The 15,734-nt window shown below is 38.1% G+C and overlaps 3 protein-coding genes across 4 annotated transcripts; 2 read left to right on the top strand and 1 right to left on the bottom strand.

Annotated features, from left to right (window-relative positions):
• Positions 1-329: 329 nt before the first annotated feature.
• On the top strand, positions 330-3,256 carry lmod3 (leiomodin 3 (fetal)). Its single transcript, XM_085442727.1, has 3 exons — positions 330-891; positions 991-2,592; positions 2,787-3,256. The coding sequence occupies exons 1-3, from the start codon at positions 604-606 to the stop codon at positions 2,832-2,834; spliced, it is 1,938 nt and encodes a 645-aa protein (XP_085298853.1). The 5' UTR covers positions 330-603; the 3' UTR covers positions 2,835-3,256.
• A 1,614-nt stretch (positions 3,257-4,870) lies between these two features.
• On the bottom strand, positions 4,871-9,118 carry LOC146684627 (PRA1 family protein 3-like). The gene is made up of 3 exons (XM_085442728.1): positions 8,860-9,118; positions 7,751-7,968; positions 4,871-6,237 (listed from the first exon to the last, which is right to left on the bottom strand). The coding sequence occupies exons 1-3, from the start codon at positions 9,039-9,041 to the stop codon at positions 6,062-6,064; spliced, it is 576 nt and encodes a 191-aa protein (XP_085298854.1). The 5' UTR covers positions 9,042-9,118; the 3' UTR covers positions 4,871-6,061.
• Positions 9,119-9,855: 737 nt separating this feature from the next.
• LOC146684626 (NEDD8-activating enzyme E1 catalytic subunit-like) lies at positions 9,856-14,966 on the top strand. Of its 2 annotated transcripts, none has more exons than XM_085444062.1 (18): positions 9,856-10,051; positions 10,154-10,192; positions 10,825-10,948; positions 11,098-11,178; positions 11,300-11,382; positions 11,487-11,567; positions 11,676-11,719; positions 11,799-11,863; positions 12,125-12,280; positions 12,957-13,059; positions 13,150-13,260; positions 13,343-13,396; positions 13,743-13,779; positions 13,898-13,979; positions 14,072-14,172; positions 14,257-14,320; positions 14,417-14,471; positions 14,573-14,966. In XM_085444062.1, the coding sequence occupies exons 1-18, from the start codon at positions 10,032-10,034 to the stop codon at positions 14,659-14,661; spliced, it is 1,389 nt and encodes a 462-aa protein (XP_085300188.1). In that variant the 5' UTR covers positions 9,856-10,031; the 3' UTR covers positions 14,662-14,966. The 2 variants fall into 2 exon arrangements, with proteins under 2 accessions (XP_085300188.1, XP_085300189.1); XM_085444063.1 differs by having other exon boundaries at positions 10,017-10,051; positions 10,154-10,215.
• Positions 14,967-15,734: the final 768 nt, after the last annotated feature.

Below are 15,734 nucleotides of genomic sequence, written 5' to 3'. Positions count from 1 at the left end.
CAAAAGTGTACAAACAACAAAGGTCTCTTCAATAAAGAAGATAACTGCAAATCTTCACTCTAAAAGGAGTTTTTATGTTTACGTGTGGATGAAAGGCCCAAACATATAGAAAAATATACTACCTAACTGTGGGTTAGGTGTATACAAGGCCTAAAGGGATTGTGATAACGAACCCCTGAAAACAAGCTAACTCTTTTTGCTCATGGTTTGTTTGTTGTGTAACTCTGGGAGGAGCTCTGTTTGCATGGGACATGTTAGCCCTCCCGCTAGGCCTGTAAAAACATCGCACCTGCTGCAGTCAATCCAGCGTTTTCCTTTTGCCTGAAGCAACTGTCATCTCAAAAGATTGTGATGACCAGGGCAGCTGGCAGAAGGGTCTGAAAAAAGAATGTTAGCATGTCTTTCCCCTGTTGGTACTGTAAATATCTTCCATGTAGTTCACAGGGTTTATTTTAGTCCGTGAGGCAGGATCAAACGGTTTCTAGCTAAAGTCAAAGTCAGAGGCTTCCCAGTTTGCTCTGTGTTGAGTCAGAGATTGGATAAAAAGTTGTGTTTTGCCTTGATATTGACAGGAAAACACAACTTTAAAACTTCAGTGCAAATATGTCTAACGGCAGAGACCTTGAGGATCTCAACGAAGAGGACATTGATGAGGATGAAATCCTTGCAATGCTTTCGCCTGAGGAGCTTAAGGAGCTTCAGAGTGAGATGGATGTTATTATTGCACCAGATGAGAGTGTACCAGTAGGACAGAGACAGAAGGACCAGACAGAAAAACCTCCGACAGGGACGTTTGACCACAGATCCCTAGTTGATTACCTCTACTGGGAGAAAGAGTCTAAACGTATGCTCGAGGAAGAAAGAGTGCCTGCTACTCTCCTGCCCAGTGAGGTAAGAGATAACTCTAGCAAAGGTTCATGTACAATTCAGTTTTTGGTGCATACCATTAATGTCATAGTTCTAATCTTAATGTCCTAATGTACTGTTTAGAAAACCTTGAGGGAGGAATCTGAAAAGAAAGAAAAAGAAGAAAACGCAGGATGTGGCAAATATGAGGTGTATGAAGTGATAGAGGAAGTCACTGAAGAAGAAGCTGCAGATTGTGAAACTGGAGAGGAAATTATAGAGGAGATTATTGAGGAAATTGTTGAAGAAGTTGATGAGAGGGATGAAAAGGACAAAATAATAGATGTGGGAAGAGAGAAAGAGACGAAGCAACTTGTTGAAGTCCAACCTGAAAATGTAGATGAACACGCAGAGCCTCTGGATATCACAGAACAAGCACCAGGAAAAAATACAACTGGCAGTCAGCCTTTCTCAGGCACAAAGGAGACTACTGAGACCTTAGCTCTGAAACACAACACTGAAGAGAAAGAAGGAAATAAAAGTACAAAATGTTTGCCTCCCCAAGAGGCTCCAGAGGAGCCAGAAACAGTCGAACCCAATGAGAAGCTTCCAGAGAAAGAAGAGAGAAAAATAGGTAAACTGAAAATCCCGAAGCTTTCACTCAATAATATAAAAATTACATCAAGACCTTCAGGAAATGATACAAACTTGGAGTCGACACTTGATAAGATCCGCAAAAACAACCCCTCTATCACTGAGGTAAACCTCAACAATATAGAAAACATTCCCAAAGAGATGCTCGTGGACTATGTCAACGCCCTGAAGAAGAATAAATATGTTAAAACATTCAGTTTAGCCAACACTGGTGTCGATGAAAATATTTCTTTCAATCTAGCCAACATGCTACGAGAGAATCGGAGCATTACGACTTTAAACATTGAGTCAAACTTCATAACTGGCAAAGGCATCGTTGCCATCATTCGCTGCCTCCAGTTCAATGAGACTCTCACAGAGCTGCGTTTTCACAACCAGAGGCATATGCTAGGTCATCACGCAGAGATGGAAATCTCTCGCTTGCTCAAGGCCAACAACACCCTTCTGAAGATGGGCTACCACTTTGAACAGCCAGGGCCCAGGATGGTAGTGACCAACATTTTAACAAGGAATCTGGACCGTCAGAGGCAGCTGAGGAAGGAAGAGCAGAGGCAGCAACAGCTAAAGCAGCAGAGGGAGCTGATGCAGATGTATGAGAGCAGTCTCAATCTACCTCCTGGTTTACTTGAGATGCTGGGATACATACCACCCATAGAATTCCTACAGGAGCATGGACTTGCCCCACCCTCATCAGAGCTGAATGCTGTTGTGCAAACACAACACCAGACAGAACAACCAGAGCCCCAGAAGAAGATCAAACACAAAAGCATTCCCAAACAACCCAGTGATGAACCAGCAAACCCATTAAAGGATGTCCAGCTGAGGAGAACTCCAAAAAAACGGGATCCTATATTCGAGCTGGACCCAAGAGATGATAGAAGATCAGAGAGGGCAAGCTTTCAACTGAGGAAGACTCCCAAAGTGAAGGATACAGGCAGTGCAGGGAATGAGGATGAAACGGCCAATCTGACTGACGTGATCAAGTCCTTAAAACCTGTCCCTCGCAGACGATTACCTCCAAAGGTTGACGTCACACCTCGTGATCAGCTCCTAAATGATATCAAAAAGAGCAACGTGGCTTATCTCAAATCTGTGAGTACCTTAGAATCAGTATTACCTGAAATTACATTTTTTAATTGCTCAAAAAGTGGAACAGTGTTCAAGCTCACAAAACAGAAGAGCATTTATCATAACACTTTCATTTTCTGAAGGTGTTTTAATAGAGCATGCATTGTCCTAAAAAGCAAACTAAACCTGCTGTTCTTTTCCTTTGTTGCTTCTCACAGGTGCCTCTCCCTAAAGCCCTGGAATCAAGTGAAACGAGTCTCCTGTAAGGCGCTGCTGTTTCTTCACCATAGTATTTGTTTTTATTACACATGCTCAGTATTAGTCACTTCACATGAACAGTACAAATTGCTACTGAACTTTAATTACCTAGAGAAAAATACTGGTTAGTTCTGTTTTATTTCAATACGTGATATAGTCTTTGCAAAGTCACAGCAATTATGAACACTGACTACAGCCAAATATTGTGTATTAATTCTACAGTAAAGCGTGTTACCCTTTCATAATTTGAAAGCTCTTCTGAATACAGTGCATGGTTAAGAAAAAAAAAGTGTATTCACACAGTATTTGTTCATGATGTCTACATATACAACAATTTCTCTAATCTTTGTGCTTAAAATGAATTAGCAAGCGTGTTTGATTAAATGTTTGTGACTTAATCATTTTGCTATTAAATAATATAAACCTTCCACTCTTTGCTGGGGGATGTTTTTTTAAATTAATTCAACATCACTGGTCACTGTAGAGGTGCCATTAGCTGTAACGCACATCCATCCCGAGGGGATCATTTTTTCATCCTGAAATGAGCGCTGGATATAGAAAATAAAATTACTCATATAATCTGTGTAGTAAATTCATGCCTCCCAGACAGTTTATTCAAAAGATATAAATATCTGCAAAGGTTTTATTTCCCCCACTAATCCGCCATTCAGTAGTCGTTTTTCTCTCTCTTTTTTCAGTAAAATCCTACAGTATACTTTTTGTTTTAGACTTATCTGGAACAAAGTCTGCATCATAAAGTACTTTGCAAAGGCCATTTATTTGAATATAACAAAAATGCCAAAATTAACACAGTTTGAGCTGATCATCTACAAACTGTAAGGTCGGTAGTTTAATCTCTGGCTGCTCAAGGCTGCATGACAAAGTGTCCTTAGAGAGGACACTGAACCACAACTTACTCTCGGATGTGTTCATCATAGTGTCAATGTGAAAGAAAAAAGAACTTAGGTATAGCAAAAAAGTTTGTATGAATATGATGAATAGTAAATTGTATTAAGTGCTTCGAGTGCTCCTGCAGAGTAGAAAAGCACTACCGGTATATAAGAACCAGTATATTATCATTTACCAATAATTTGGTTTAAAATTGTGCAAGCAGAGGATGAAAGAAGAAGTGGGAAGCTGAAAAAAAAACTGTCTACAACAGCATGCAAAATTCATGTTCTTAAGAGATTCGGGGAAAAATCCAGGCAAGTCCTGACAGAGGAATTGAGACATTCATGTGGCCGTTCAGTTGATCCATCTGCTGTTTGCTGAAGCTTCATCAGGTATCTTCTGAGTGGAAGGGTGGATGTCAAGAAGTCTTAAATAAGGGAGACAGGGAGAAAAGGCTGAGGTATGCAAAATTACACGAGAACTGGACTACAAACCAGTGGCAAAACATCTTGTGCAGGGAATCTAAATGTGAAATTTGGTTCAAATCACTTTCAATGTCTACAGGGTGGGGGTGGGAGGGGGCACAACCATGACTGTCTACAGCCATCTGTAAAACATGGAAACATCTTATCAAATTTGTTTCATTTTGAATGCAGGAAAGTACAGTACTGTCAGGTTCTGATCCACTATACATTACCATGTGGAAAGCATCTGATTGGCAACAGCTTAATTTTTTATCACAACAATATTTCCAAACACACCACCAATGTAGCAAAAACACTCCTTGATAGGAAAACACACAGAGAATTAGTACCAGACATGATTTGACCTCTCCAGAGCTCAGACCTCAGCATTAGTGAAGCCATGTGGGATCATCTTGACAGAAAACAGAACAAAAGGCAGCCAACATCCAAAGAAGAGCTTTGGATGGATGTCCCACAAGAAGCCTGGAGATCTATTCCTGAAGACTACTTAATGAAAAACCCTTTCATTTTGCCTGTGTTCAGGTATCATAAAGAAAAAAGAAAGAAAGATGGAGACTCTGTTTTTACCTCATATGCTGTATTTGTTTGATGTTTGCACATTTCATGAAATTGCTTCACCCACTTCTTATTTTCCCAGCAAAATATAGATATGAGCGATGGCTTGAGACTTTTGCACTGTAAATCAAATTACATTTATTTTTATAGAGGACAGCCAATTTTTATTTCTATTCATCACTTTTCAAGAATGGAAATGTCACCAAAAAACATATAACACACACACACATATAATTCTGCATCCCAAACCAATTAAAAATGAACTGACATTTGAGTAGGTAGCAGTACAAACTGCGTTCAGTGTGCATTTCTGAACAGATCAGTATAAGTATATCAGTATAAAATAATAATTATTGTAACTTTTTTCAGAATTCCATGAGATGTCGACTAATGAACAGGGAAATGTGCTAAAAGTCAGTTGAAAATTTATTTTTAAAATACATTTCTGCATGCTAAAATAATGACACATCAGAAATAACAAAAATATACATAACATATACTCAAACGATAAAGCTGCACTTGCCATTCATTTTTCCGTATTGCATAGCTGTGAACAGAGGGGATGCACTCAGGCCACCGTGTACAGTCAGAAACTGTATGCACAAATCTTGTGACAAATCGAATATCCACACTGCATTATTATTTTGAGTAAGGACAAGTAACAATGTCTATGCAAGAAGCAAACTTTTTTCAGCATTCATAAAGCAAGCTCCTGCAATGACAAAATTGGAGTTATTGCGGTTTAATAAGCAGTTCACTTGGTGGCAGCGGTGCGTTTTGGTAATCTGGGTCTACTCGGTGAGAATAAAGATAAACGTGCTCATTTTGAGGTAGCAAACTGAAAGGAAATGAATTTTTTTTTTTGAACAAATATAACTGGTATCTAATCACTGTTTATTCAGCTCAAACATTCTATTTTATTTGGATTGAATAAATACTTGATTACTGTGTAGAACAAAGTGCACTGTCAACGATGGGGAATTATGCGTCTGTGGACATATTTTGACACAGGAATGCTAAAAACTTTGATCCCAACATCCAATCCATACAATGATTGTGCGAACCCTGTTATAATGACATGATTCACCTTTACCCCTTAGATATTGTGAACTCACACAAACATGTAAGAGCATATATTAAACTAAAATGGGTAAAAAAAAAGTGGGAATGAGGGGAAAAAAAATCTGTAACTTTATTATTATTATTATAAGGGGCTTAAACTGGAACTTATCAGACAATTCTACAGAAACTTTAATCCATACTGTATGACACTGATTTCTTTTGGCACACTCTTGGCTGCACTCTTACTCCTTCAGTTTGTTTTCAATGAAATCCTGAATCTTATTAATTTTCTCCTCTTGTTGGTCCAGGAGATCCATGATGATGCCCATGGGGGTCTTCTTTAGCCCAACACCTTCAATCTTGTTCTCCAGCCTGTTTTTCATGTTGCGAAGTCTCAAAGAGGCATGGATCAAGATTACTACGGGATAAACAAGAGCAGCCTATTAATATTGTTTCAGTAAGGAGGGGATAGAATACATTTAAGTATAGCAAGATTAATGTTTTTACTGAAACACATGTTGAAAATTGCCAAAACAAAATGTGATACTCCTGAAACGCAGACATTAAGCAGGTGTTAGGAAAGGTAAATCTTTTATTTCCATGTCAGACAGATACTGAATGCATGACATCAGCTAGTAAATGTGGTCCTGTCAACAACCCATAGCAACGAGTCAACACAAGCAGCAGTGGGCACTCCTCCTGGGAAGAATCAAACTGCCTCATCTGTCTGCCACAATGTTAGAGCTGCTACATTTGCTCGAGGAACCTAACCCACCAATTATCTGAACCACTCTGCTGATGGTCAGAGTCTAAAAATATTTAGAGAGAAGTAGCCTGTAATACTGACTTTATTTTACAATCAGCGTCAACAGGAAATGCGCATCAGCAATTCTGCACATACTGTTCAAATGCTTCAGTGACTCATCGCCACTCTCCCTGGCAGTTTTCATTGCATAACATTAGCCAGATGTTAGCAATATACTATAGGGAACGGTCTCAAGTCTGTACAAGTTGCAAAGTTCGAAAAGGTTCTTAATGTAACAAAGTTAGCACATTTCCCTTTCAAATGTCAAGAAACTGTGAGTGAACCAAAGAAAATTCCAAGCTTGATTAATCAGAATCTGAATACTTTTATAATCCCTAAGGAATGATTTTATGAGGAAAACTGCTCTATTAATGATATTAATTATCATAGAATGAGTCACTATTTTTTATATAAAATGACTAAGAGCTCAATTAATTCCAATATTATAAATTACAGGATATACTGTGTTTTATTTTTAAAGTGAGTAACCAGTGTAACAGATAAAATCAGGTTAACATTAGAAAGAAATTCACAATATCTTTATTGGGAAGATTTCAATCAGAGCTACTCTAATAGCCAGAATTTTTCTGTTGTATATACACTAACAAATATTCTTAGATACACAGCAGTCAGGCATAACATTATGACCACCTGGCTAATAGCATTTGCTGATCTGTTGAGGCCCTGACTTTAGGCCCTGAAGGTGTGTTATGGTATGGTATCTGGCACCAGGTGTTTGCAACAGATCCGTTAGCTCACTGGCTAATGCCTTTTGATCGACAAGTTATTGGCCAGTCAGCATATCCTGGATGCGCTTCCTTTCCTTTCTTAGAATGCCCCATGGAGCAAAAAGCAGGTGACTTGTGAGTCTTTTGAATTTCAATACTGATGCTTTCTCTGCTACATGCACTGAAAGTATTAGTAACCACTGAATTTGGAGCACATTCTGCTGGACAAACTGTTTAATTAAACTATTTCTAATTAACCCCAAGCTAAAACAAAAACAATAATTAACTGACGCTATAATCAAAAAGTAGTGTACTTGTAGTGTTGTGCTGGGTGTTGACAAATTATCCAACATGGTGAATATCAAAATTAATGGAAAATGCTTGTGTAATATACTTACAGAGCAAAGGAAAGGTGATTCCAAAGATGAAGACCATGACTCCACCACAGAGTGAAAGCAGAAAGTAGCTGGTGACCATGACACCAATGACAAACAGAGTGGGGTTCTTCCTTTTGAAGTTCTTGATAGTGGCCTTATTTTCTCCTGCCCAGACTGATCCTGCAAAGACCAGTGCCACCACAGCTCCACCCAGGAACATGCCAAATGGATTCATGAACCTGAATATTGGAACACACACAAAGGAAACTGAAATGCTGTGCATTAATTTCACTACATATATGTTGTGGTAAGAAGTTTACATACACTCATCATTAGCATGAATGTCAAGATAATCTGGGCTTGTAATGATTTATTTGAACTGTTCTTTTTTCCAGACTGGAATCATTGTACAGCAAACATCATTACTCCATCCTAAAAAAAAAATAAATAAATATATATAACAGTTCAAAGAAATTATTAAAAACTTAAAATGACAGTGACATTCATGTTCATAACGAGTGTATGCAAAAATTCACATAGACACATATTATATGTAATTTAAAATTCTTTTAAACAGCACAACCTGCTGGTGGTGGCAAAAATTAGTAACTACCACTTTGCTGTACACCAAAAGCGGCAAGGCCTGCAAGAGGATGTCGACTCACGATTTCCACTACATCATCCTGCATTCAAAGCAGCAGCTTGTATGCAGGAAACGGCAACAATGTTGGGCGGCCGATGGTCAAATTTAGCATAACTTTTAAATAAGGTTAATTTTACACAAGTTTTTACTGGATGTGTACGACATGCGTACAGTATAAAGCACCAGCTCAGCATTTAGGCCATCTAAAAACTTACTTCCTCTGAATGTTTTAAATGTTGGAAAGAGAGGACTTGTAGGCCAATAGAGGTTAAAACATCTATATGGCTAGTGACCATCTGACGACTGGAAAGATAGAAAAGAGCTTCACCGTATTAAACATTAGTAAACATAGCAACACAGTGCTAAATGCAACAAAAATAGCCTGTGTGGTCACAATGGGTGTGGATAAAAGGTATGCAAGAGAATTAAGCTCAGAGCAGCAGATGCTGGCCTGTCTGCGTTAGCCTGCTGTCAACCCAGGACTCACCCTACAATGAGGAAAACCACCATAGCCACGGCGAAGTAATTCGTCTGGTAGTACATCAGATTGCTGATCACTCTGTTGTTCCACTTTGCTAAGTCTCCGAAATCGGGCTTGCCGAATCGGTCCGTTCCGGGGAAAAAGTCGTCCCACGGTCTGAGGGGTGCGAGCTCCATTTTGGCTGCCATATCTTCGGCGTGTCGTTAAGCGACGCAAACAAACACAACACCACAGCACACGCTGCGTAATATTTTGACAGGTCAGCTGATCACGTCAGCGGCCTGGAGGAGGTGGCAGTCCGAAAAGAGAAACGCTCTCGCGAGACTTTAAACGAGGCTCAGTCTGCAGCGGCAGTTAACGGGTTTAGGACTTGTGTTTATAAAGTGCAGCAGTGCCATTAAAAAAAAAGATAATTTTATTTTTGATTAGTTAGTACCTAATACCAAAAATTTTAATTCAATTATTAATACAATATATCCCTTTTGCTTTGCTGTTTTGTCATCTTCCTTTATATTTATATAATTATAATCTTATTTAAATATATTTCTGTTCTGAATTTTGTTTTTTCAGTGTTTAGTTAAATTCTCTAGTTTTTCTATTATCTGAGTCCACTGTAATCAGGGACATCACCAAGGGGGTCAGAGAGGGCATCGGCCACCCCCCAAAATTTGCTGCCTCCCCAGTGCAGCGGCCCTGACTGTTTTAACATCCTTTTCTCAGTCGATTAATAAGTTCTAATCTCTATTTTACTACGTGCATTCTCTCTATTGTTTGCTATAGCAATAATAATAATAATAATAATAATAATTACTAGGAAAAGAAACAGATTTAATGTAGGCTAAAACCACAAAAATATTGCATTGTTTTAAATAGTGTACACGCTCTTTGGCAAATGCGGCATTTGTAATGTCCTTTGTCTCAAATTGTGTTCAAATTATGAAACGCAGAAAGAGAAGAAGACATCACTGAATATTGCTATTCACCTATGGATAATTATTATCTCTATATATGGCTCTTCAAAGACATGCAGATACGCACATATGTGTGGGGAAGGAACCTAATTTCAGAACCAGGAGAATTATATATCCCTGTATGCGCAGTGAGGAGTCGGGGCTGCGGCGCAGCTTTGACACTCGTGAATACAGTAGTCTCAATCGAGGACATGGGACCCTGAAAGTATGGCGGATGCCGAGGAGCCGTAAGTCGTAATTGATGGAAATTATTATTTTAACGTAGTTAAATGCTGCACCTTTGTCAGCAACCCAACATGCCTAAAGACAGCTTTATTTTTTTCTTTCAGGGAGAAGAAAAGAAGGCGAATAGAGGACCTAACTGAGAAGTTAGTGACGAATCTAAATAAGGGTCTCTGGCAGCAGGTTTGCGTTGCTAAGTGAGCAGCGACTGCTGGGCCAGCAGATATGATCAAATCAAACATTTTACCATGCACGCAGGACTTACTAACCCACCATTATATGTTTCTATAAATCATCCATGTGAAACGTGAATCCAGTTAAAGTCTAGAGTTTATTGCAAGGGTCGAAGTTGCATTGCTCAAATCAGCTTTCTTGCAAGACCTATTCGGTCTGTTACAGCCTTGTGTCTGCTTCATATCGCATGCATTTTTCTTGCAACCCCTATATTTTTCTATCTATATCTATCACCCCTCACCTGGGTAATCACTGTCCTTGTAGTTAAATGCAACATGGATATGCAATCTTGAGACACTGATAGAGACCACTTATTATGTGTTCATCAACAAGCCTATACAGGAAATATAAGTGCTGTAATCTTAATGCTTTAGTAGATTGAAACCTGCTTTATGACTTTTATCTCTATCAGGTTTCTTAATATGAGAGTCCTATTCATTTTGGCTGCTCTTTTTAGTCTTGAGATAAGTTAGAAGAAGTGTAAGCATAAATTGTGTTGTAATACAAGTCCAGTGCATCTTGTTGTGTTGTGTTGTTTGCCCAGAATGGCTGTAGATAGTGGACACAGAGATGGTGGCTGCGATTGGGATGGTCGTTGGAATCATGTGAAGAAGTTTTTGGAGCGACCTGGCCCATTTACGCATCCTGACTTTGAGCCAAGCACTGAGGTTACATGGAAATGTTTTTTATGTGCATGCTTCATATATTTGACTGAATAAGCCAAACAAGATAAGGCTATAGCTGCACTGTGAGGTTAGAGGGTTTTTAAAAATCTTAAATACCATTCTTTAAATATATAATATTTTTTTCATACCAGTCCCTGCATTTTTTGTTGGAAACATGCAAGATTCTGGTGATCGGAGCAGGAGGACTTGGTTGTGAGCTGCTGAAAAATCTGGTAGGAAATAGCAAGCTTGAATGCACGTTTTGTTAAGGTTCATCATCAAGTGTAAATTGAACAAATGCAAAGTCTTTTTAGTGGTTTAAATAAGTTCTTACATAGTCTTTCTTTGCTTCAGGCCTTGTCTGGGTTTCGCCTCATTCACGTGGTTGATATGGATACTATTGATCCGTCCAACCTCAACAGGCAGTTTCTTTTCAGGTAGGTTTTTAGCTTTTTTAAATTTCACCATGGTTTAATACCACACAAGTACTGATTATGCACAGTGTTTCATATATAATCAAAACTGACGTGTCTCTATTTAGACCCAACGATGTTGGACGACCAAAGGCGGAAGTGGCTGCTGACTTTATTAACAGCCGTGTCCCGGGTTGTAAAGTTGTTCCGTATCCTTTTATTGACAATTTTCTTTAAAAACAACACGGACTGTGTTTACAATATGTGACATTTACTGTGTGCTGCTATCATGTTATCACCTTATAAATGATCTGCAGTCACTTTAAAAAGATCCAAGACTGTGACGAGTCTTTCTACAGGCGTAAGTGTGCTTTTCTTATAACGTGTAAACTTTAGCAGGTCTTACTAAATAGACGCCTGATAGTTTATTTTATTTTCAGAGTTCCACATCATCGTTTGTGGACTGGACTCCATCATTGCCAGACGCTGGATGAATGGGATGCTGGTACAAAATATAAATTAGTTGCAGTTTGTTTTTTGTTTTTGTTTTTTTTCCTTCAGGTTTTTCTTTACTCCCTTAAAGGGAGCAGCCAAAAGAAAGAGAGGAATAATAGTTATTTAAGAATTAAAATAGTGTGTTATTCAAATTTTTAAGTACATTATGAGATAGTGTCATACTTTGTCAATGCTGCACCGTGTATGCTTTCTCTTCTGCTGATAAAACAGATTTATGTGTGCAATTTATGATTGATTTGACCTTTTATAGATCTCCCTCCTGAGCTATGAAGACGGAGTCCTGGATCCTAGCTCCATCATCCCGCTCATTGATGGAGGGACAGAGGGCTTTAAAGGAAATGCTCGTGTCATTCTGCCGGGAATGACTGCATGTATTGACTGCACTCTGGAGCTGTATCCGCCACAGGTACTGCTCCCTTTCTTACAGATATTGATTTTCTGGTTTCACCTTAAAGATTTGTATATATTTTTCTGTTTTTAGTGTGCTCTGTGACAGAATTGTCTGCCAGCCTATTAACTTTTTACAAAGTTACATCTGGTGCTGTGTTGAGTGTGTCTGGGTGTGAAAAAGCAGTTGTGGGGAACAGGTGGTCCCTAATATTCCAATCTGCAGCAACAGCTGTTTGTTTGTTGAGGCTGAAAAGAACTATTTTAATTTGGAGAAAACTGTCACTTACATTCAGAGGATATAAAAAACAGCACTTAAGTAAGGTAAATAGAGATTTAATGGTTAAACTGATGGTTTAACGGTTAAACAGCTGGTAGCTAACAGTTTTTGACAATGTAGCTGTCTTAGTGTTGCATAGCGCATTTTAATCCTCGTATGCTTTTACTGATACTTGAAGTTTATTTTTGTTATAAGTCTTACTTACATACCGGTGTGTTTTATGTGTTTTACCTCTTCATATCTTTCTAATGGTATATTTTTATCTTTGTAAAATCATTCTTCTTTAGTGGACTACTAAATATGTCCTGGCTATTCTGAATTCGCTTCATAGTACCAGGCCCATAGTAACAGCTTATAATGATCCTTTCAATGACTCGTTTTTGCATAGCATTAAATAAACATTTGTTATCCACAGATTAATTTCCCCATGTGCACCATTGCTTCGATGCCAAGGCTGCCAGAACACTGCATCGAATATGCCAGAATCTTACAATGGCCCAAAGAAAAGCCATTTGGAGGTACGCTAATATATTGACTTGGTAACCAGTAACACGTCATATAACCTGCCTTTGTTAAAATGAATACTAAGAACATGGGTTGTCTAATAGAAACAAGCTTAGATGGAGACAATCCAGAGCACATCCAGTGGGTGTTCGAAAGATCCAAAGAAAGAGCAGCAGAGTTTAACATTACAGGAGTGACATACAGACTGACTCAAGGTGAGCCTGGGAATCATTTGTTCAGCTCTATTGTGCTACATTTGAATTGTTATTAAAGTTGTATCTGTTTCTTATGTCACAGGTGTCGTGAAAAGGATCATTCCTGCTGTGGCTTCGACTAATGCTGTTATTGCTGGTATGAAAGTCCAACTTTTTAAGCTGGTAGCAGTGAAAGTGTTGTAATGTCTGGTGATGTAAAAGCAGCAAACATTCCGTAATTAAACATGCAGTTGTTAAAATGATGGTATTGGGAGATGTAGCGCTTGAAAAATGGTGGACATTTTTTAAACAACGTGTTTTGGTTTTTTAAACATATTTAGACTTGCAGCTAACAGACAGCTAATTGCTCTGCAGTTTTTAACACTGTGATCATTTACTACTGTACTTGGGTAGCTTGTTAACCTTAGATGCTAACTTTGCAGCTTAACTCGTTCACGTTTCATTCATTCACTTCTTTTGTTTTCTGTTTCTGTTCTTCGTAGCTGCCTGTGCAACAGAAGTTTTTAAGATTGCTACGAGGTTGGTTGTAAAAAGACATTTTGAGCCATTTATTGTAGTTAGCTGTTGATATATTTTTTTCTATTTTTCTCAACATAAACATCTCTTATTGTTTTTTGTTGTTGTTTTTTTTTACCAGCGCCTATATCCCTTTGAATAATTACATGGTCTTCAATGACGTGGATGGACTGTACACCTACACATTCGAAGCAGAGCGAAAGGTTTGTTTTAGCTGTAACTGGCTTTTTGCCAGCTGTGTAATGTATGCTCACCGAGAATATTCAGTGTAATCTGAATTTTCATTGATTGACAGGAAAATTGCTCAGCTTGCAGCCAGGTGCCTCAAGATCTCCAGTTCCCTCCTTCTGCCAAATTACAGGAGGTTTTAGAGTACCTGACAGAGAACGCCTCTTTGTGAGTACTCAGGAAGAACATTCTGCTCTCGGATTTTTGACACAAATAATGATCGCATTAAGATTTATGTCATTTCTTTCCCAGACAAATGAAATCCCCTGCTATCACCACAACTCTGGAAGGAAAGAATAAGACGCTGTATTTGCAGGTAATGTATTAAACCAATTCTGGGAGGAAAAAAAAAATTCATGACTTGTATCGTATTATACACCACAGGTAACCTAGGATTGTATTTTTATTCTAGTCTGTTAAATCCATTGAAGAACGAACCAGGCCAAACCTCTGCAAAACTTTAAAAGGTAATAAGAAGCTGATAAGCTCAGATTCTTAGAGTCCATTAAAAGTTGCATCTATAACATGTAAATCATGCTTGTGTAACAAGTCTTTTTTTCTGATGTAGAGCTGGGCTTGTCAGATGGACAGGAACTGGCTGTAGCTGATATCACCACACCCCAGACGGTCCTCTTCAAGCTCAATTTTACAGCTTGAACCTCCATTACTACAAGCAGCACTGATGCAACTGGATGCAAACTGGTCTCATGACAAAGTTACTGGGACTTTTCAGTAGCACATTTGATATAATAATGTAAATATGATCAGTAAGTTCTCACTTGTCAGATAGTGTTGATGCTATATGAATATGGCCATTAAATAACATTGTTTTTCTATTAGTAATGTTGTTTACTACTTTGTCAGTTTGTCCTGTGTTGACCTACCCTGTAGCTACTTCCCCATCAAATTAAATAAAAATAATGATGTGCACTATACTCTAATAAAGTTTTATTATCATGTGAGACTACAGTTTCATCTCATTTATTTGATTTAGAAGTAAATGGCATTTTCTTTGGCAGCTTCTGGGTTTTAATTTGATGGATTTCTAACAACTGAATTAGATGACAACTATCACAGTATATAGACATGGTGCATTAAGCTTTTTAATCTAGAGGCACTTGGATTGTCATGTGCTTTATGATTAATTCTATAACAACTGAAAAGTTCATATGAAATGCAAAAATTTGTTTAGTATGTTTATTTACGTTTTAACTCTCCCTAACTATGGAAGTGGTTGTTGTCTTTATATCTTTCCAAATTCCCATGTAGTAGACAAACTAAGACATCAACACTCATCACTGAAGGGAGTTCACGCTCTTCTTTACTATTGGCTACTATTAGCAGTACTAATAGCCTGGCAATAGGCTAACATTTGCAAATCAATGATTGCGCGACAAAAAGGAACAGTCATATACCGTAAAACTCATTATGGTGTTGATATAAACACAAACTGATAGCTGCTCCACTTAATCGTTATTCTTATCTTAATCACTATCCCGTTTTTTTTTAAAAATCTCGGTTTACATTGTAACATCGTGGAAAGACTGTATAAATATATATTGTGGGATGTTTTACCCTTTGCAACCTATTAATTAAGAATATTCTTCAAACCTAAGAAGATAATATCCTGATAATATATTTGACAGTTTTTTTTCTAGTTAAAAGACAAAAAAAGGTGGAAACGAATAAAACAAAAACAGGATTCTGCCCTCCTCAGATGCAGTTTATCC

The sequence above is a fragment of the Copadichromis virginalis genome, linkage group LG20, assembly GCF_057382275.1.
Source record: "Copadichromis virginalis isolate Kocher_CV1m ecotype Utaka linkage group LG20, C_Virginalis_male_GT1.1, whole genome shotgun sequence".
Classification (NCBI taxonomy): domain Eukaryota; kingdom Metazoa; phylum Chordata; class Actinopteri; order Cichliformes; family Cichlidae; genus Copadichromis; species Copadichromis virginalis.
Note: the sequence above shows the minus strand (reverse complement) of the source record. Positions and strands in the feature narration are given on the sequence as shown.

Coding starts and splice junctions, on each gene's coding strand:
- lmod3 (XM_085442727.1), top strand. CDS start 604: ATGTCTAACGGCAGAGACCTTGAGGATCTCAACGAAGAGGACATTGAT. Junction 892..990: donor CTACTCTCCTGCCCAGTGAG/GTAAGAGATAAC, acceptor TGTACTGTTTAG/AAAACCTTGAGGGAGGAATC. Junction 2,593..2,786: donor ACGTGGCTTATCTCAAATCT/GTGAGTACCTTA, acceptor TGCTTCTCACAG/GTGCCTCTCCCTAAAGCCCT.
- LOC146684627 (XM_085442728.1), bottom strand. CDS start 9,041: ATGGCAGCCAAAATGGAGCTCGCACCCCTCAGACCGTGGGACGACTTT. Junction 7,969..8,859: donor GTGGTTTTCCTCATTGTAGG/GTGAGTCCTGGG, acceptor TCCAATATTCAG/GTTCATGAATCCATTTGGCA. Junction 6,238..7,750: donor AATCACCTTTCCTTTGCTCT/GTAAGTATATTA, acceptor TTTATCCCGTAG/TAATCTTGATCCATGCCTCT.
- LOC146684626 (XM_085444062.1), top strand. CDS start 10,032: ATGGCGGATGCCGAGGAGCC. Junction 13,060..13,149: donor CAAAGAAAAGCCATTTGGAG/GTACGCTAATAT, acceptor GTTGTCTAATAG/AAACAAGCTTAGATGGAGAC. Junction 13,980..14,071: donor CATTCGAAGCAGAGCGAAAG/GTTTGTTTTAGC, acceptor ATTGATTGACAG/GAAAATTGCTCAGCTTGCAG.